This window comes from Ruditapes philippinarum, unplaced genomic scaffold, assembly GCF_026571515.1.
Source record: "Ruditapes philippinarum isolate M1 unplaced genomic scaffold, ASM2657151v2 ctg3999_1_1_1_1, whole genome shotgun sequence".
NCBI classification, from domain to species: domain Eukaryota; kingdom Metazoa; phylum Mollusca; class Bivalvia; order Venerida; family Veneridae; genus Ruditapes; species Ruditapes philippinarum.
In genome coordinates, this window is record NW_026854622.1 from 106179 (window position 1) to 129319 (window position 23141).

At 31.8% G+C, this 23141-nt stretch overlaps 1 protein-coding gene across 1 annotated transcript; it reads left to right on the forward strand.

Moving 5' to 3' along the window:
* The first annotated feature begins 280 nt into the window (after positions 1 to 280).
* LOC132740609 (uncharacterized) lies at positions 281 to 23141 on the forward strand. Its single transcript, XM_060728553.1, has 21 exons — positions 281 to 524; positions 1080 to 1418; positions 5461 to 5565; positions 6641 to 6732; positions 7052 to 7229; positions 7722 to 7802; positions 7981 to 8088; positions 8277 to 8409; positions 9793 to 9914; positions 10056 to 10222; positions 10407 to 10580; positions 11920 to 12076; positions 12419 to 12627; positions 13222 to 13480; positions 14351 to 14548; positions 14970 to 15194; positions 17540 to 17575; positions 20539 to 20772; positions 21297 to 21381; positions 21709 to 21878; positions 22020 to 23141. Exons 1-21 carry the CDS (start codon positions 455 to 457, stop codon positions 22211 to 22213), a joined length of 3336 nt encoding a protein of 1111 aa, XP_060584536.1. The 5' UTR covers positions 281 to 454; the 3' UTR covers positions 22214 to 23141.

Below are 23141 nucleotides of genomic sequence, written 5' to 3' on the forward strand. Positions count from 1 at the left end.
AAAGGTAGTTGGCATCATAATAAAAACATGTGTCATATGTTATAAAATGAAAGTCGTTATAAAACTTCTATCAGTGCAATGCATCAAATTAATCATACATGAATCAACACGTTTCATCAGATGAATTGAATTGCAATTTAATGAAATCGTTTGAACATAACTTTGTTTACAATTTTGATTTCCCAAAGGCGTGTCACTGAACAATGATGCTTATGGAATGGTCCGTCATTGATATATATACTTGGATTTTCCCCATAAAGTGTTTTATAAAGGATATGCACCCAAATTGACAATACAATCCTTTAAACGTAGAAAGAATTATATTTCATATCAGCATCAGCTGCGTAAAATGATATGTCAAATTTAAAATCAATTTGATATTATATTTGGGTGTGCATCTTACTCAACACAGGAGTTCACTGGTTGACTAAATGTGTGCATACATGTTCGAGAAATGGCTCAAGCTTTACGATTAGTTGTCTTAATACTTGTGCTTGATGGACAAATATCTACATCCAAAACAGGTAAAAGCATTATCACGTTTTTAATTAATTACCAAATTGTCTTCTTTATTAAAGATATTGAAACAATACGCATTTTACCAAAACTTTATTCGATGATTAAAGGTGTATTTCATTTTAAACTTAAAAGTTTGAATTTATAATTTGCTTTCTCATGCTCATAAAGGTAGCTTATAATGCATATTAAACCAAGTATTCTGAATATGTGTCTGAAATAAATAATAAAAATAATGTAAGACAGAAAACACATCAATTGAGCAGATGAGCAGAACGATATTCTTTTGTAATACCAATGCAGAGTCACGGTGGTTGAATTTAATATGATCGACTATATCCTGTTACATCTACTGTGACAATTAATTGAAGATGAATTTTGTATTTCAAGCTTTACTTTCTTCGAAAGGACCACTTTCATATTTCTCGAAGTTTACGAAGTTAAATTAACTATTTTAACATTTATTAAATCAGAATGTAACGTTAAATATAAACAGAAATATGATAACATTGAAAATATTATAGATAAGTTTAAAGGCAAAATGTGTTTTGTTAATATTATAGTACAATATAAGAACAGCAATTTTCCAAGTGGATCATTTGCTTTACTCATGTCAAAAGATGGTTGTCCTGAAAGCCCTGCAATGGGTTGGAAAACCGGATACATTAACATTACAACAAAACAACCGTTTGACGATCCGGCCTCGTTTCCAGAAACGAGTAGAAATGTTATAAGGAACTTCAAATTAGATGTGATTGAAAACATTATTCTTGGACCTTTCAATAGATACAATTTACAGCTTAACTTTTGCTTTAAATCTGCGAAACACGTTATGAATCAGGAAAACAATTGGATGCACGGGTCATATGGACTGTTCGGAGTCAGTGAAAAATGTCCTTACGGTAAACTTTCTCAGCTGTTATTAATAATTGTAGAATATAATTACTTGTTGTTTTTTTTACATTTTTATAGCATTCATGTAAATAATGGCTGTGATTATGAATATTCTTTCAGCTAACAAAGTTTTAACAAGCAATTATGGTTTAAAGGATTGTGAGAGTGACAGCGTGATTACAAAGAATTGTTTATTTGAATGTTGAAAAAAAAACACAATGCAAAACAATTAATAAAAAGTTCTGAATCTTGATACGTTTATGTTCTGGAAAAAAAAAATACAGAGTCAGATGATATGAGACATAAATATAGATTTATTCATCAGTATTCAGTATTTTACTAATGATTTCAACGTAGTTAAATGAGTGTACAAATTTCAGTAAAATTGATTCGTTTAGTTTATTGACCTTTTTACGACGCCGTCTATTTCAATGAAAAACCGATGGGAAGTGGTATTTTCTCGCGCATGCGCATTCTACGTAGGGCAAAGAGAGCATCGCCCTACATAGAAAATATAGCAGAAGTTCATAGATAATTCCGAGTACTGTATTAAGTTTAACCCTTTACCTCATATAGACGTGTTTTGACGGCAGTGATACAAAATTTTGGACATGTGACATGCTAAAAATTGCCTAAGGTCGATCGTAAGGTAACGTGTGACCAACGCTGAAAACCTGTTACTCTATCTCAATCCATTGAAGTTGCGGCACTTTGAAATCAGTTTTATGGAACAAAACAATGCAAACTACTGATTTTTGGCAATTTTGAGACGTCCCTCCGTGTCCAATGATACATGAAATTTATAATTGAGCATGCTGTTACGGAGGCTATGGTTCAGTCAACATTTGCGCAAAGTTTAATCAGTATTGAAGCATGTTTCATTGTATCAAAGCAATTTGAACTTGTAACAGTCCTGACACTTTTCGATGAAAACGACCATTTTTTACAATATGCTCATGAAGGAAAGGGGGTTATGGTAAAAAGTAAAAAATGTATATGAAATAGCCTTTAACAAAAACATTAAAGATGACTTTATAGCTTTTTGGCCCAGTTTGGGATAAAAAGACATGGAAAAGACGTTTGTTCAGACTTCCCCCTTACGACCACGGACCTGATATTGACAAAGGTTACATAAATTGTTGTAAAAATGTTGAAATATATCTATTAGCAAATAAAGAGGTCAAAATAATTGTTGTCGAAATAATTCATATAAAAACTAAAGAAATTTTAATAATATATGAAATCGAGGTTAATTATCATTCTGAAAATATCATCTGGAACACGAGATAATGCATTTTATGATTTTAGTTTACCTGATTTTATCCTTTATCCGATTGATGCCAAACAAAAATATGTTTAAGTCACATTGATAAATGTACAATATTAAAAAAAATATTGAGAAATTAAGATGGGTAGTGGGTAGTAAAATAACACACTTTTATCACCCAGTTCCTTGTAGCACACGTAAATGCACTTCACACTATTTGAAACTTAACAAAATCATTAAATATTGATGACATTTATATTTGTAAAAGTTACTTAAATTACGATTTTCAAAATTTTACGTGATTAACTTTGTCATGGCAGTGGTACTAAAAGGTTCCGGTTGAATGATATCGTAAACTAGCTTTAAATATTAACCGGTCACGTGTCAATTTGCCAAGCGAAGTGTGCAATACGAATTGTTCAATATTATGTAATACAGGGGTAATAAAATTTAATCTTAAAAACCCTGCTGTTTCAAATTAAATTTCTGATGGAAAAGTCGTCTAATGATGTCTTAAAAAGAGGACTTTTGTACATGCGCTTTTTTCATTGAATTATTAGTCCCTCATAGATTCGTATATCTGTTATAGATACAATTCAAGTTTTAAGAACTTACTGCTTAAAGTCATTCTGGAATAATTATTACTGTTTTCTGCGTAACATAACTTGAAATCTGTGTGTGTGTGTGTGTTTTTAGTTTTATTTATACTGGGCGCCGGTTACCCATATGTCCCAGACTATCGGCCTCTGTTACGTTGCTGGTCGTAGAGCCTGCAACGGAGGACTTATTTCGCCTGCAACGTCGTCGATGGTAGAGCCGCAAAGGAGATCTTTTCATGCCGTCTTTCGTCGTAGATCTTCTCTAGGACCGAGTTCCTCGCTTCCAGAACAATGGTAGACAGTAGAGGAAAGGCACCTCTTCCGGGAGCAGCAGCTCTCTTTAGGGACACACCCTTCGCCGTTGGTTAGGTCACACCAGCTAGGTGACCTAACTAGGTTACCCATCTGGGTGACCTATGCATTCCAAGCGACGTGCACGCCGCGAAGGGACGTCGGGAGAACTTGAAATCACTTCTATAAAAGCCTTTAAATAAGATAAACTGTAGTCACCGTTATTGCATTTTTGCCCTACGCAGAATGCGCATGCGCGAAATGCAACATTCGTTACTATGGAAAATCGTATGGTTAAATGGTCTATACAGGATGTATCAAATTTCGATAGTGTTGAATGATCAATCTTATAGAAACATTCTCGAATCTGTTTCTGGAACCATCTAATCGGAATACCTTAACGATCATTCAAAATCATCTCGAATTTTATATGGATAAAAATAGTTCTACCACATGACTTTCGATGTAACTAAAAAATCTTTGTATAATTGATAACGAATGTATATAATTGTAATCCATCAGAAAAAAAAGTCAACGTATATAAAAAGTGTACTGTTTACTTTAATTCAGTATTAAACACCACGCATTTTTACTTGTTATCGTAGGTTTAACACAGAATCCGTTCGTATCGTATCCGTTCTGTGTATTCGACGTCTGTTGCAATAAAAAACATCCAATTGATTAGAGAATATGACCTCATCATTATTTATGTTGTACTAATGCGAAAATACAAAACAATCATTAGCGATATGGTATGTAAATAGTAAGCATTTAAAATAAAAAGGCACATTTCTCTCTGGTTCAAAACATAAATAGAGGATATTGAACGAGTGTAGGTTTAATACTAAATTTATTAAACGAGTTAAACAAAATCATATTATGTGAGCCTCTGGCGTGCATTATATTATTTTTTCAACGCGTTCAATAAATTTAGTATTGAATCTACACGAATATAATATTGTATTTATCACATATTCAAAATGAACACGGCTTACAGTTAAAAAGAGTAATTTTTCATTGAATATATTTTTTCATAGTGTAACCTAACATTAGCGCGCTTTAACGCTATGTTAATATATAGCGCAAATTATGTTACGTCAAAGTGTTTAATCTTGTTTTTATTAAATGGCTTTATTACACTCCCGCATCGCAATTTATGCGATAAATGATTCTATGTAAATAAAACTTACTTCTCACACAGCTGATATTGTATTCTGTGAAATAAGTTTTTTTTTTGTTTCGTTTCTGTTCATTATGTTCTTGAAAAGTCGCTTTATAATATTATTACAAAAATAGTTCAATAAAATTTCTATTCACATTTATAACTTTACAACTAATTAACTTGATATGTTGAGATTGAATATATTTCCAATATTATTAAGTGCATTCTAGACATTAAACTGTCAATAATTCAAATTATTTAAGCTTTATCACGAGATACGAAAAACATATTTCTTTCGTCAATTAGAATAGTGATCGTTAATGATTGCTTTATTATCGTTAGCAGCATTTCCAAAATCTTAGCCATTTTTATCAGTCAATATTTTTTCTGTCTAAACACAGCTATTGACTTTCATGTACATCTCAATTTTTTGTTTCCTTGCAAATAAAGGTAGCGAGGGCAAAAAAAAGGAATATTTTGCAAAGGTGTGCCATTTCATGAACTTATATTGATTTTCATATCATATCCCCATGGCCAAACAAATGAAGAACTTTGATGACTTGTTATAACTTATCCTGTCCTTCTTAGAATCATTATGAGATGATAATATCTTTGTTATTTCGAGACGTTTGCTTTAAATTTTATATCAGAAAAACGTTATATGAACAAATAACATACATGATGTTTTGTCAGATATTGTCCCTCTTCAATTTCTATTGAAACTATTGAAGGTTTTTCTAAACGGAACATGACAATTCAACTTCCTCCGTTGCTGCATTTCAATGAAAACGGCCACCTTCCATATCATAAAATGGTGGAAGAAAATGGATATGCAGGTATGTTATTTCTCACATCGAGTCAAGTAAGATATGAATAATAATCAATATTAATTGAATGTTAAGCAGTATCATGTAGATGTAGATATTAATTGTTTTTTTAAATCATAGACTCCCCAGTATAAACAAAACAAATTTTGCGATTAAAAAACGTTTTTTTTTTTATATAAATACTACCAAATAAAATTTCTTCTAAAATTAAAAAAAAAAAAAAAAAAAAAAAAAAAAAAAAAACAATACTAGAATATGATAAAGTTATCATTTTAATCAACCATCGGAAAGCTCTTTGTCATACTTAAAACTGTCTATGTGCCTCATTCTGTTCATAATCCTAGTTGAAAAAAAAGAAGACGGAAACCACAAACCGTTTATGAAATAATCTAGAACAATTGATCACCTTTATGACATAATGTGTAGAGAACAAAAGAACAGACAGGTTGCAATCCCCAAGGTTAATATCGCTACCCCAAGATCGAAATAGGACTATCAGGTCAAACAATAATAGGTTAAGGTCAATTTTTAAGGGATAAAATGAAAATGTAAAATGTTCACATTTCATGTCCACGACATTACTTATTGCCTTTTGTGAAGGTTTTAAAATACTTTGTACGAATGATCGCAATCATTACAAGACTAGTTCAATGTCACACGTGATTGTAAAATATCTTTTTAACTGTATGGAAGCTTTTACACTAGCCTGGACCAAATAAGCGCACCACTATAAAATGATAACGCGAAAAACATTTCTACTACAAACGTAAAGGACAAGGTTGATCAAAGTTTTAAAGTCCACATTCATGTCCCATGCGACAGAATTTACAGCTGCCATTCAGACTGCCTTATTTTATTTTTATTTTTTAAAGTGTTTACTTTTTATTAACGCATGCATGCATAATGAGCTACGGGCACGCGAGTTTTTATGTAGATCTTTTTTTTGAAACCGGGATACCATTCTGACAAAGACAATATATATGAAGAGCCTCCCATATTAAAATAAATTATATCATTTTTTTTCACGTAACCGCTAGTTGTACAAAGAAATGTTAAATCTAACCACATTATTATCTGTTTTCAGCTATACAGTTTCTTTATTGTAGTCGGATACAAACACTTGACAATGAAACTATGGACTCACTGATAAGTTTCAACCCGTTTCTGGTTATTAAGGTAGAATGGTCATATCAAAACATACTTTTATCGGCCTTTCTAGTTAAAGTATACTTAATGTAGTTAGGTAAAAAATTCCCTGATTCGGCAAAGAAACAAAATATATAAGATTTAATATTTGTGCGTAACACAATTTTTTGTTCTTAAAGACTGTTTCATTTTCACATAGATCTACGTTTAAAAGCCACTTGTGACCAGATAGATATGTATGACACTTTATTCAAAATTTATATAAATAGATATATTGAAACACATTAATCTTTCGTAGAACTCCTTATCTTGTATGTTCAACATCTATACAATAATTCTTTAAATTTAGGACCAGGAAGATGTTGAATCACTATGTCCAAGTGACACCATGTATGACGTCACATTGGAAAGTTATCCAATGCCTTTGCCAATGCTGATAGAGAACATGACTGTAAACATCAGCTCATATAGCCAAACGAAATTTTGTTATTTTACGTTTAAAAAGGTGACGGTTGACCAAATTCGCGGTGAGTTTAAACACAGCTGCGGATATTTCTACATTCAAAATTTCACCATTTCCGTGTTAAATGTTGAATTCTGCTTACACCGGTGCTAGGGGGCGTAGACGGTAACTTGTACTTTCCAGTATCAATCCAATCGAGCCTGCAACATTTTCAATTTTGTTGTGTTGAACTTTCTTTAGGGATTCTGGTTTTCTCTATTTTATTGTAAAACAATTAATTATTCAATGGTAATATATTATGTTTTGTACATTTGAATAAAGAATAAAATTCTTACAAAAAAACCCGTAAATATGTGTATTACGATATCATTATTGCCATTTGTTGGCATAGTTACCTTGAAGATATTAGAATTTAATACATCACTAACATATTTGTAACCAAGTATCGAATGAATTATAGTTATTTGATTATTATAATATTAACGTATCATTTAAACTATAATCATTATTCATCTAATATCAGTCAATGCGACATCTAACGTATACTTTCTTTCAGATATGTCTGAAAATCCGGACATTGTTCATGTTTTCATAGACATCAATACAGTAGTTAACAACTGTGGGGACTTTTTGATTGGTATGTCAACATTTGAATGCTTGTGAACATATTCTTATTTTCAAAAGAGTTTGGACAAAGACACATGTTATATTTCTTTATCAAAATCAGTTATCAAACTATTTTCCGAGCCATTAATATACATATGAATTATAAAAGAAAAGGTTATTACTTTATTTGTTTCTCTTTCTATTAAAAGGTCCTCCATTACCATGCGATAAAGTGGAAACTTGGATCATGATTGACATAAGATACACTGTTTTGGTTTCCGGAATAGTGTCAACCCTACTGGAAGATTTCTATCAAGGTAGAACTGTAGTCTTAAACACATTCTAAATAAAAAATCATAAACTATAAAATAAGTTAATTCCATTATGGATAAATGATAACCTTTTGTTCTGACAACGTTTTAAAGGTACTATCGTAAATGTCATGTTATTCGTTTTTGGTAACCTACAATTTATGACCATATATAACACAGGTACTTTTTAACAGGGCAGTGGTTACGTATTTTTGTCGGCGATGAGCAATGGAGTTTTTTATTCGACGGGGCATTTCTTTGCAGACACAAGAAGATACACGTTAATGAAGGAGACATGCCCACTAAAATGATATACAAATGCATAAAGTATTAATTTTATTTTTTCCCCTTTGAATAAGCTACTTTTTCACGTGAGTAACATTGTATGTAATGTGCATTTTGTTTAACACAATGAAAAATGAATCAAAGTGAAAACACCAAATATTGTGTAAATATACTGCTATTTACGAGGGTTGTTCAAATATGAATGCAACTGGGTCAATTTTCAGAAGTGCTTAACAAACAGTGCCAAATTATCTCAATCCTTCAAAAATACTCAAAACCATGTGATGTACAGCGTTTTTTAGTGTTTTAATCCAGTTCTATATCATTTTTCATAATCTTTTCGAGGTATACTGTTCAGGCACTGGAAAATAACAGATTTACACATAACGAACTGCTTGTTAACCATCGTCCTCCATTTGAAGAGTATTTGTTTAAGAACAATTAGTCATTTATTTTTTTTAAACGTTATACCCGAGAGTATACTTTTTGGAATTTGAAAATCCTTTACTATTTCAGTTTTAGTTTCACCCTCTTTTTCCATTTCTCATAAAACATCATATTTAGTTTCTAAACCTAGTGCTTTCCGTGTTCTTTCTATGATTAAGAATAAACAAGACTTTCGATTTTTCCTTCCTTTTATATTGAATATCTTCTATAATATTTTAATGGTGACCTTATATGTAGATTCCTTTTATTTTAATCAAGCGTACTATGAAGTTTTCAACGGCTTAGCAAGGAGAAGCATAAGTGATTATGTTGAAAACCGATTATAAATGATTATAATTAGTTTACTCCAGCAAAACTATTAAAGAAAAGAAACATTTCAATAAAATGAATAACCGCGTTTTATCTTGGTGACAAGAACACTCATGCTAACACTATCCAAAATAAAAAACTATTACGTAATGCTATACAAATTCATTTTCAAGTACATACAACAATAAACGGTACATTCGGCCGAGTTTTAATCCGTGCCAATGAAAACAAATTAAAGTTGAAAATGCGGGATCTTTTAACGGATAACCGATATTTTTGAGTTCGTTATAAAAGTGTAATTTTCTGTACTTTTAACTAAATTGGGACAAAGAAATGAGTTCCTTATAAGCAGTCATTCCTTATAACCGTGTTCGCTGTAACCGTATCATTTTATATTAAATAAAGAAGTGCACAATTCGAGCCAAATAAATATTTCCTTATAACCGGAATTTGCTATAACCGTGTTCGCTATAAGTGAAGTTTACTGTATGCGATACATGTACATAGTTCGTGCAAACCGTAGTTAAAAGCGAGATATTGACCTAGTTACATTCATATACGAACACCTCTCGTAGGTCATCTAAATTTGATAAATGGTATAATTGTACATAATCATTTTATTGATTATCGCACTTTTTGTTAAATAACATATATTAATCTTGTTTGTAGGTCGGTTATTGGAAGGTATGTGACTATGATATTTAGATCAAGGTTGGAGGATTGGAGAAACAATCGTTCTGAGGACTTAAGCAACACACCCATTGCTGTTCTTTCTGAAAACCATGATCAGTGTAATTTGATTATTTCCTTTCGTTGATACATAATATACATTTTTAACTACTTTGCAATTAGTAAATCTATTTACTTTTTAATGCAAGTTTCAACTAATCTGCATTTGCAGGTACCTGTAATTTCGGTACATATTTGACTAGTTTCAGGATTTGTAAGGTGTAACCAAGAGCTTGGTATGCGTAATCATGACATAAAGGACCATCAAATAACGTCTTCGTCATGGCAAGTTTCCCACGATCCAAAAGAGTCCCGCCATCATTTATCCGGTTGGTGTGCTGGCTTGACAGATAAACAGCCATTTATTCAGGTAACTAGATTTTTTTTTAACTTTTTCACCTTTTAGTTATTCTCACACCAAGTTTTAACCACACAACAGTAAAATATATATTGAAATGTTACAAAATATTAGCAAATTTTAGAATTATTGCTTATAGACCCTTGTCATGTGATCATTATCAATATATTGTTTATAATATGTTAACCTTTTCCAGGTTGATTTATTGAAAAAGACCTCGATAGATGGTTTAGTAATAACCAACTGGGAGGAAATCATTGACGATATTGAAAACAACAAGTACGAAAGACGGTTGGTTAAAAGAGGCTGTCGGTCGTTTTATATAAAATATGGAAACTATCTTGATGTCTTGGAACGATACAATAATATGGTGAGTTGTTGCCTGAAGCCAGAAAGATTGAGTTTATCATATATGATTGTGCAGATGTCAAAACTTCCATTCAAAGAACCTTCTTAAACAGGCATTATGTTATCATCTTTTTCATGATTTTCTAAACTATGTTATTTGTTACATAGATAATTATACATTATTAATAGTATGTTCCGTTAATTACAATATTGGTGGATCATTTATTTCATTGCAATATAAGACGTATTGTCACATTAATTTCAGCAATTTTTATCATTTTATCACACCTTATTTTTGTCTTATACGTTTAGCGATTATAACCTTAAAAGAATGTTCCAACTTTAAATTAACGCCTTTACACAGCATGTCACATTGAACACACCACATCATGTTAATATTATGAGGTAATTGCATGTATACATTGTTCAGTTAAATACTGAATGAATATTGGGCGAGGACCTAGCAGAGTCTGGTATTGTAATCAACAATATTATTATATAATGACCTTTATTTCACATTTTTTGACATTTTGAAAACTTTGTGACTTCAAGTACGTCAGAATATATAATAAATTTTAACCCTGAACTTGAAAATAACGATAGTTTGGGTACGATATGCATATGGTATGGAATTTTTTTTACTCTAAAGATGAAAACGAAGCTATATAGGATGTGATATGCATTATATAAATATCGGCCTCTTAAAATAAAAAAAAAGAATCTATATGGGGTGTGATATTGATAAGTTAGGGATATTTAAGATTCTGGAAATAGAAACTAAGCTTATTTGTAAAGATTGGATCCGATCGATAAAGATTAACCACAGCTGTTCAAAACTAAATAATTATGCCGTTTCATGCCCAAATGACGTCAAATTTAGATATATTGTCACTTAAATATAAATTAATGTGTTGGTGGAATATATGGACAAACAGAGTATAAATTATGAATTTATTAGCAGTAAAACTTCGCTTCAATAACTATTTTTATGTGCTGCGCCGGGTGTGTGTTACCATGGTTATTCAATATCACAGGAAACACGCGTTCATCACAATAAATTAATAAACTTATGCATAAATTGTAGAAAACATTTTACAATCCCTAAAAATTTGAAAATATTCTAAATTGGATGAAATATGAATATGCAAGACTCTCAGTCCTATTTCTTTTTGAACAACCCTCGTAAAAGACTTTTATCAGTTTTTATTATGAGAGAGTTTTATCTTATCTTAGAAAAAAACAACAGTTTATTGAAAATGGTCATAACATTGGCAGCCATTAATGTTACTTTCCTTTTCAATTTTAATAATAATGCATTTTTGTATAATCACTTAAAAGTTGTTATTTTCAATATTTTTCAGCCGTTTATTTATGACGATTCTCAGCGTGTTGATATTCCACAGACTTTCCTTTTCAATGATCAATGCACTGCAAGATATATACGAATATTCCCTACCCCTTTCCAGAATAAAACTGCACCGTGTCTAAAATTTGAAATACTCGGTTGCAAAGATACAGGTTTGCTTTGAAACATGCAAATATGATTATGTAGTCATTTCCATTGTGTTTGTAGTAAGAAACACAAGAGTTTTCTTTTTTTTAATGTAATTCAAGTTTTAATGATATTCGGTATACATCCATGTAAATATATCAGCTTTAATTTCAAACAAACAGCGCTTCTTAAAATAGCGGTGACGGCGGAATTGCATTTTTTTTATCAATAAGAAATTGTTAAATAAAACTAAGTCTACACGATGGTATTTTTTAAAATGACGGAAACCCATTTAAGACTTGACATTCGTTTAATGTAATTCATTAACACTACAAAATTCGCTTAATTTAGTTATTTTATTGCTGTAGAAACTCGCAATCCGCCAAAGATCATGTTAGACAAAGACGAACAAATAATTTTTAACGAAACCTTTACAAACATAAACCAAGCCGGATCGCTTGTAAGTTTCAAATATCCTTCTTCAAATGCCTACACTGCAATTCATCGGTGGACAATACAGTTACCAGTACACTTTGCAGCTCTACGTTTTGCACTTATTTCCCTACATGTTTATCAGGTCAGTTCAATAATATATAATAACTATTTTTCTGGCTTATAAGAGTATTTTAAAAATTATTATGATAATTATGTTATAAATTAAAATAATAATAAATGTAAGTATTTAACTTGTGTATTTTCACAAAATGTTTTAATGCAAATATTGTTTGACATTTGATTTTGACAGGCTAACGTTTAAAACAAATTATTACATGTATAACATTAAACATTAACCACTTTGAGAAAATAAACTTGATTTCATTTACCCATTTTACCAGGGATACAGGGCTTAAGTATTATTCTACTTCTACTTAAATGTTTAGAAGGAACAAAAATGTAGCTTCCAACTTTGATCATATCTTAGAGCTAAGTTTTTCGTCAATCTCAAGTGATACAAGTCATGTGTACCAGTATTTGTACGTGTTTGCATATTAAATTCATCGCGTTAAGTAGTTAAAGATATGTAGAATGATAATTTTGTAACATAAAATCTTCAGTTATCAATATTGATTACTTAATTAAAATGTTATTGTAATCTGTGATAATTTTGGAATCTATCTATTTATTACGGTTAGTGATGTTAGGCTAATTTGGTGAGTATTGTTTTCTTTAGTTTCAAAACCAAAGGCTATTTTCAAACTATCGCTTATGTGAAGATGTTATCATTTTGTCAAAAGAGGACATCATAGAAGACATGGTTACTTTTCAATCAAATAACGCGATTGGAAACTATCGATTAAACAGTAGTGGTAATGGTAAAATGCCGTCCTTTCCTCTTTCGGAAAAAGTCGCTTTTCTTACATTTATTACATGTCCTATAACGGAAATTGCTGAAGAAGGAACAGGTTTCAAAGCTTTTATAGTTGAAACAGGTACGCATTACTAGCCTGACAACGAAATGTTTTATGCCCTTTATGTTTATATATTCTTTCAATGTTTATATTTAACTCATTAGTCCTATATTCGTCTAATGCTTTATTTTATGCTCGTTTTAATAAAAAAATTTCCTAAATTAACATGATTTAATACCTTACTTTCTTGCATATCAGACATAACGTTTACATCGGTGCTTAAAAAGCTGTCTCGACAAGTCGCGTGCTTTAAATGACGCCATTACCGCGCGCCTTTTATGAATGAATTGCGTTCTTAGAATGACGTCGCTTTGCTGTGATGAATGAAGTTGTAAATTCATTCGCTACTATAAGAAAAAAGTGCTAAATGAAAAAAATTATGATAAATATTTGATATGCAAGAGAAAAAGAATAAACAGGCTGTTGTAACAGACTGATATATCTAGCTAAGCGGTCGGCAGTGCCGTGTTACCGCCGTAAACAGTTACCATCAAGCTTGATATTCCGGTCTGTACCGGCAGCCATTGTAAGACACTTATAAATAGTACATTATAACATAATTTCTCTATGTAATTATATGTGTTTAAGCATACAGAAACCATGAACAACATGTTTTGATGAGCTAAGTAAAATAGAATGTTGAAACACTTTAAAAATATTGGCAAGCAGATAACAATAAACATAAAGCAAAGAAATAATACATCTTGAACGATCATATAGGCCAGGAGAGTTGATTAGATTAGGTTTTGGTAATGCGTATGCCATTAAATAGTTGTGAAACACAATGCACTACTACTAAAGAAATAGCTTTAATAAATAGCTTTGAAACATAAAATATCTGCCGAACCTATTATCAGACACGGTTTATAAAATTATTTGTTCAATTAATAGATTATAAAAACTGCTACTGGGATGACCCAACAGGATATTGCAATTTACCCTCAATGGACATAATATCGGATCGTTTCTTGTTTGGAGCGCTGGAAAATTCCGTGACTCAACGTGAATTTAAATGGACTATAGATGCCGAAACAGATTCTATCATTTTTACCTTGAATTTTGAAGACTTTGATATAAGTTGCTTTTCAGGTAAATGCATGAATATGCGACTAAATATCTTTTGATTATTTAGAAATTTAGAAGATTGTAACAGTCTAAATATTTATTCTTATTAAGCAATTAAATTAGTTATGGGGATATGGTTAAGGAAAGTTATATGTACCGTTATAATTCAACGATAATTATTCAGGACATTTATTATCAGAATGTTATAGTGCTAAAAATAATCGAAGATTAAACAAACTCATTTAAAACGTTGCATACATTTTACCGCACATTTTAGGGGTTTTAAGTTCATTTCTAATGAAACATGTATATTTGTAAAATTTCGTTGACGACGGCATTGCTTATTCGTTATGTCAGTCCAAGGAAACTAACTTTACTTTTAAAAGAAAATTATTTTGACGCAAAAGAACAGGTATGTCAAATTTGTGGCAAATTTTCTTTTTAGAGTCGGAATTCCTTTTAGAAGGACCTGACATAAAGGAGTTTACCAGTTTTTGCAATTCCAATAGGCCACGAGGAGACATTTATTTTGTAACAGCACCACTAGTTGTTGTATACAGACCATATAAAAGTAATATTTACAGTTCCACCCCCTTTCCTGAAGGATTTCATTTGAAATATGACTTTCTACCGAAGAAAACTACTATTCTCTATCAACTTGAGGAGGAAAGTGAGTTTCTATAATTTCAAAAGCTATAACTCAAGGCAATTTTGTTTGCTAAGCACTTCTGCCAAATTTCTGAGACTTTGTTACTCCATACAAACTAATTATTTTCTGAAAGTAAATTTTATCAAATTTTGTGAACTTTAAAGTGATGGATACTCATTCCTTATGAGTCGTTTTAAAGTGAAAATATTGTGTATATATAATAGTATGTGCTATGCAAATGTGTACATTGAGTTTTTTCTTGAGAATCTTCATAACCGTATTATGGAATACGTACTTATGGCATTTGTGCAAATGAGATTAATACAGATTTAAAGTAACCATGCCTACTGAATTTCAAAGAATTTTTTCAGTTTATCTTTTAAAAGAGAAAAATAAGAACATTCTGTTTCGACTACAGATATATTGCATGGTACGGAAGAGCATTAGTGCCATGCGTCTTTTTTTATTAACTCGAGATTTCGAGTTACTTATCCGAAATTTCGAGTTACTGAATACGATATTTCGGCTTACTATTTTGAAATTTTGAGTTTTATTCCTCGAAATTTCGACTTTCATCACTCGAAATGTTGACTTACTAACTCGACATTTCGACTGAGTAACTTGCAATTACCAAGAGTTTAGATAATGTCAGGCATAGTAAGGAGTGTAGGGATATAGATGGAGAACCGGAAGCGTCTATATTTCACGTGTGGGACATCTGAGGAAAGTGGCCAGGTTCTAAGGCCTTTGCTGATAAGTAAAAAAGTCGAAATTTTGCTTTATTAAGTAGATATTTCGAGTAAGAAACTCTAAATTCCGAGTCAATAAAAGCACACCACACCTGGCACCAATGCTCTGTCGAGCATAGTGTATGAATTGCATAGCATTTTATTATCTTTATATTTAAAAAATAAAATAATATATATATATATTATATATATATATATAATATATATATATATATATATATAATATATTATTTATTCAAAAAAATAGTATCTCTAACTTGTCGTATATAATCAGAAATCACTAATTCGAATTTGCTTTCGCTTGTCAGCAGTTCCTAATGTATTCTTATTCTGGGCTATCCCAGACTTGAAGTAGTGCATTTGAAATTTACTCAGTAATTACAAGTTTCGGCCTTGCGCAGCATTTATTATACATACAAATATATAAAAACAGAATGGGCCTCTTACAAGGTACGCAATCAGATCACGTGTAAATCTACCAGTGTTGTGTATGCAGTGTATTGCAAGCGATGCGAAAGTTACATTTATGTTGGTGAAACATGAGATAAATTGTATTTAAGAAATATTCCTAATTTATCAATAATAAGGACCAAGAACAACGATCCGTTAGCGGCAAATTTTTATACAAACGGGCACACAGTAAGTGATTTCTCAATGATGGGGCCTGAAAAAGTATACGGGAATGACCAATATCGAAAATCAATAGAAAATTTCTGGAATAATAAATTAAGAACCGATAGACCATATGTAGTTGATACTTAAGAAATAATATCGGTCTTAGCGATGTTTATCGGCTATTTAACACCAATTTATCATTCTACGTTTGAAATGACGTCAGCGTTTATAAATGAGTTGTATATTTCAGCTGACATCATTACGCTGTTTACAGATTGGCGCTGTTTTGTCAAAATATTTATTAACTGATTTGGATCAAATCTGTGGTGTTACTGTATGTGAGATATTATTTCGGTATCATTTTGTTGCCAGATTTGTATGATAAGATAACATAAAAACTGAAAATATAGATAACAATGCCTTTTAATTGATGCTTTAAAAGGCTTTGTAAACTACATAATCGAGAGAAAAAACATAACAGCTGCAGTCCCTAACCAGTGTTTATTGTCAGTTTAACACCGTTTTTTCTTCTTTGTCTATAGCGACAAAATCACGAGGAGTGTTAGAATAAAGAATAACGCGACAGATGTCAAACACCGCCACGGCGGGCGTTGCTCATTGACGTGACGTCACTTCCATTGTTTTGTTTGTATAATAAATACTGCTGAAGAAGGCTGCAGGGCGAAAGCTACGGCAAATTCAAATTAGCCTTTTTGATTATATTATCATACAATGTATTATATATAATGTACATTGACCTATATATGTGCGATTTGTCCTTCTGTACAATGTTTTGACGCATGTTATTGCGTTTTTCTTTTGGACAGTAAGCGTAAAGTAGTAACCTCTCTTTTAAACATTTAAAATAGCAAAAACGATATCATTGTGTGTGACAATAGTGCAAAATATTTCATCGAATGGTGTCTAAATGTAATGCATAGTTGTCATTGCTTCCGGTTGGCTTATCTTTTCTAATTTCAACATTTGATGTTTGTGTTGCAGATCATTACGACGATAATAATTTCCCAGTAAGAATAGGTAAATCTATTATATCTTTTATTTAATAGTTGTAGATAATTCAAACCTAATGTTTGTACTTTGGTTATAGGCAATAAATACAGTGTGTAGGTTACGTTTTATCCCTTACATTTTTGTTTGTTCTTTTCCTCAAAACTGATTGTGCTATATAGTACCGTGAACATAAACTGAATGTTGCTGCCTAGACTTTCTCAGTCTTTTTTTATTTACACTTAATAACATTTTTATTTGATCACTTCTTACAATGCATTGTTTCGAAAACTCCTCGCAATATCAAACTGTATTTTGGCCGGGTTGCACAGGTGCAAACTCGGGTTATAAAATGGTGAATGTTGGGCGGTTGGCGGATGGGCGGGCGTAACAGTTTTCTCAGCAACAACTTATCGAAGCATTTTGATATTTGTATACAGTATTAACACATGGTCCCATACTGTGGGACTCAATTTCAGGTCTGTTGCTCATCCACATCCTGTTTACCGACTAAGTTAAATTTTCGACAGTTTTCTCAGCAACTACTCATTGCAGCTTCTTGATATTTGGCATAAAGCTTTAACACGTGGTCACATACCGTAGGATTAAATTTCAAGTCTGTCACATTTATCTACTTCCTGTTCACCGACGTAATCAAATTTTCGACATGAATGGTCAATGGTAGGAAAACAGTTTTCTCAGCAACTACTGATCGCAGCCTCTTGATATTTTTGCATACATCGATCATAAACACATGGTCCAATACGGTTGGATTCAGTTTCAGGTCTGTCGTTCATCCACTTCCTGTTTACCGACTTAGTTAAATTTTCAAGAATAATGGTGAACGGGTTGCGAATTCTTCGCTTAAACAGTTTGTCCTCAGCACTATTATCGTTCAGCCTTTTGATATATGGCATAAAGAATTAGTTAACACGTGGACACTTACCGTGGGATTTAATTTCAAATCTGTCGCTCATCCATTTCCTGTTTTCTACATTATTGGTCAATCATTAACATTTTTGTAACATCACATCCTCATGATATTTGGTTTACAGATGCAACCCTGCCTTTTCTGTCTTTGACCCATTTTTATTGTTCCGATACCAACATCTCGAAACCACTATAGGGGGGGGGGTAGATTTATCTTTGTCCGTTTGTCCGTTCTCATGTTTTGTAACATGTAGCTCTAAAAGTGCTTGAGTTAGTCAACAAATTTACAGGAATGTTGATCAGCATGTGAAGTGGTGCACTTGGGGTTTTGCTTGTGGGTTTATACAGTTTAACCAGCGTTATTGCCCTTCGCTTAGTAAAATGGTAGTTTCAACTTGTGTCGTGGGTACTTCAAAATGTATTTCATCTAAAGGCATGAAACGCTACAATAATGTTGGTCAGCATGTGCATCTTGGGATTTGCTTGTGGATTTATTAAGGTTTACCAGAGTTATTGCCATTGGTTTAGTAAAATTGGCAATTACCATTTGCGTCATGCATACTTCAAAAAATATTTCATCTAGAGTCATAAGACTTTACAAGAATGTTGGTCAACATGTGTACTTGTGCACAGGGGAATTTGCTGAATGCCTTTGACTTAGTAAGTAGATATCTGCCATTTTCAACTTGTGTCACCCGTTGCCCAAAAAGTATTTGACATAGAGTTATGAAACTGTACAGAGATTTCGTAAGTTAGTGGCGACCAGGGGGATTTGCTTTACGTGATCTTATGTCAGTATTTTGTTAGAGTATTTGACCCTTGAACTTAGTACAAACCGTCAAAATCGTTGTTATGTGTACCTCCGTAAAAGGTGTCTAGAGGCTGGAATCGAACGAACTTACTAGGGATGTTGATCGGCCAGTGAAGATGTTAACCTTGGCTTTATTCAGTTTTTGTCTGACTAGAATCTTTTCAATTTTTCAACCTTGTTCGTATGTAATAGCTTTAAATATTGAACCTAGGTTCCCCTTTTTTAAAGTTCTTTTCAAAGGTTATGAGGAAAAAAAAAATGGTCAGGCAATGTGCATCCTGGGATTCAGCTTGTGGATTTATTCCGTATTTGTAGTATCTGTCATTGACTTAGTAAACGATTTTTAATTTTCAACTTGAATCGCGTGTAGCCCAACAATATTTGATATAGAGACAGTAGATTGAAAAAAAAAACAGTGACGAACGGGAGCACCCATGTCCGATGAACTCATTTCTTAATCTTATTTAAAACAACCATAAGTAATCAAAGCATAAAAACAAACGTCGGTCAATGGTACCAAAGCGAGGAAATAATGCCTTTATAAAATATTAGGATAAATTCAAGCTGCATTGAATATTTAAGCAGAAAATTTTACAATAAGCCGAAAATGACAACACATGAAGATGGCCGAGTGGAATGTTTGTCTATAGAACCTAGAGCAGAGACTTTTCTTACACATTGCCCGATTTTACAAAATGATAATTGAAACACATTTATAAAACCCCTTTGTGTAGGTTTTGCAATTGTTTTATTAGCGAGATTCTGACTTTTATACGAAGAATTTGCGAAATTGTCATACAATCTGCAAAATAGATAGACTATGGTGTTGTATTGATATTTTGTTTTCCCGACCCATGCAGCGAAATAAGATGTAGGTGACCATATAGAAATATGGTTAAGTGTATGTATATATGTGTATAATTAATTATATTGATGTTTTGTAGGTACCCCAATTGAATCTTTATTTTCCTTTCTTAATAGGAATGCCGACTTGTGAAATACACTTTCTTTATGTACTACAAAACTGTCCATTTAAAGACTTTAGAAATAACAATCACTTTCTTTTCATATCTTATCTATCTTATCTTTGTATTCATTGTTTAAAGATTCTCAATTGCACGTCCAACCTGAAGCTAACATGCAAATTTTTCATTTACTTTTCACATCCAAAAATCAGTTTGAGAAAAAAGTTATTTAAAAAAAAAATATTTTGTGAACGTTTATTTTCATGATGTTTTTAATCTTACAACAGTTTGTTCAGAGGAATTCAACAAATGCTACCATCTTCGAACAACACACGGGGAAGGGTTGGACGCCATGATGCTTTATGATACAGTATGCAAGGATAGAAACTCTTTCCTCGTGAATTTAAAATCACTGAAAGAACAGCAATTAGTCCGAGGACTATTGCTGGACTACTATCTGTCCCTAGCTAAATCTTATACTGCATATAAATCAAATCCCTCAGATGCATACACACTTATAGGTAAGTTTAAGAAGACACAGGTATCGAGGGTTTCTGTAATAATTACAGATACGGGGATGAAAATATTTTTCATTTTAGAAAAACACTTTTGAACAGTTAAATTTACAAAATCATATGCCGTTTTGAATCAACGAAGGTAAAATATTGTATTGCCTTCAATATGTGTGTGGCGTATGTTAATCTTCATAAAATATTCTAACGGCGTTTTTATATTGAATTAAGATACTATTTAAACATATCAAATTTGTTACATTGATAAGACATGTAAGACAAAGAGTGTGTTTATTGTGATTGAGGAATCAAAGTAATTAATCTCGCCGACGACCAAGGCATTATTCAAGGACGTTTGTTTTAGATACAATATAAAAATAAAAAGGCGCCATCCTCGACTCCTAATTTTTTTGCATAAAATGTATCTATTTTAAAACCATGCAATTTGAAAATTTGATATAATTCATAGAATAGTATACGTTCAGGTCTATAGAAGCAATAATCCTTACACTGAAACGTAATTCTTTATTTAGGATTAATGACTAGGCCTGATTACGAGTTTCCTGATAGAGTAACACAAGTTTGGTCTGACGGAAGTCCGCTCACCTTTTCGGCTTGGTAATGGTCTCCATTTGTTTTTTGCTTTTTGTGTTTTTATTGCTACAAATCGTTTTTGAACAATAAATTGTAATATATTTTGTTAATAATATAACAAAATAATAGTGTACTGCATTAAACTTTCAGATATAAGTATAGTCATTTAACCAAACATTTATAAATAAACTGGTCATGAACTATCGAATTGCTTTATGTTTAAGATTTCAAAGTCATCACAATTAAACCTTTTTTAAAGATACTGGTTTTTATACGACAGGATTAAAAAGCATGTAGAATTTCCATAATAAAAAGTACAACTGAAGTATTATTCTGCCTGTAAATTTGCAGGGATGAAGGTGAGCCTGTAAATATTGAAGAGAGAACTTTCACATCTATGGCTATGTCCAAACTAGAGAAAGAGAACACGTGGAAAACTTTAACACCATGGCAAATCTTATCTGATGACAATGAAATGTTTGCCTTTTGTTGCGAAAGTACGCTCAGAAATCTAGAGAAAGGTAATTAAAAGCTTGTTTTGTTCTTGCTGCTTGTACGAACTTGTGACCGCCTAACTAGGTAGTTCCGAGTCTGACAATTATTTTTGTATGACTAAGTGAATAATGGGACATTGAACTTATGGAAGTCTTGTTTTGTTTCAGATTTCAGCATTAAAAGTACTCTGAGAAATCAAAGTTTTCAAACATGGGATGTACATAATCACACACTATTTCATTGCAAGAGCGGAGAACTTATGTCCAATTTAGTCCTTTGTAACGGCGTGAAAGAGTGCTCGGACGCATCAGATGAAAAAGATTGTATTCAAAGTAAAGTTGATTTTGTTGTTGCTTCCTAATCTTTATTGTGACAAGTATGCGATGGTATCTGGTACTACAAACAAGAACTATCGCTGAATGCGATTCATACCCCAACCAATGTCCTTGACAGAAGACGACTTGGAAAGGTGGTTAAGGGAATAACTTAAGTGACACAAATACAGATACATAAAAAATCATCTCTGGTAAAAAATGACTAATTGTAAAGGTAAAAGTAAAGATATATATTGTCAAATCATGTTCGAAACAGTTACAAAATTAATAACCTTTCATTTTCCAAATGTACTAAACATTTTTAAGTCAATTTTTGACCTTAAGTGTTTCCTGGACCTTAAGCTGGCACACGGGTAAGATGGGTTCTGCACTTTGCCCAATAGGGTGAACATTTGAGTAAAGTTTGAAGAAAATGCTTCCATTAGTATAGAATTTATAGAGCGGACACGACATATTGTCTAGTACTGATTGTATGTAAATGAAATTTGACCTGCATATCTTTCTTGTGACACCTCATACATCTTTTAAGTTTAAATAAATACCTGTGCTAGTTTCAGGAATATTTAAGTACATGTTAAAATTTAAGAACATTTTCTATGTCAATTTTTGACCTTCAAGTGTGACCTTGACCTTTAACCGGCACAAAGGTAATATAGATTTTGCAGATAACATTGTTGAGGTGAACATTTGAGTAAAGTTTGAAGAAAATTCTTCCATTAGTACAGGATTTATAGAGCAGAAACGACATATTGTCAAATATTTGATTGTATGTAAATTTGAAGACTTAAAAGGAGCATAACTTTGTTAAAATGCAATACAGAGTTATGAAACTTACACTTCGTATATATTTTAAGTTATAAGCGAATACCTTTTCTAGTTTTAGGAATATTCAAATACATGTTAAAATTTAAAAATATTTTTAGTCATTTTTTGACCTTCAAGTGTGACCTTGAC

Excerpts from the sequence above, each read along its gene's own strand:
- LOC132740609 (XM_060728553.1), top strand. The coding sequence starts at position 455 with ATGGCTCAAGCTTTACGATTAGTTGTCTTAATACTTGTGCTTGATGGA. Across the intron at positions 6,733-7,051 it reads ACCCGTTTCTGGTTATTAAG|GACCAGGAAGATGTTGAATC; the intron begins GTAGAATGGTCA and ends CTTTAAATTTAG. Across the intron at positions 21,382-21,708 it reads CCGCTCACCTTTTCGGCTTG|GGATGAAGGTGAGCCTGTAA; the intron begins GTAATGGTCTCC and ends GTAAATTTGCAG.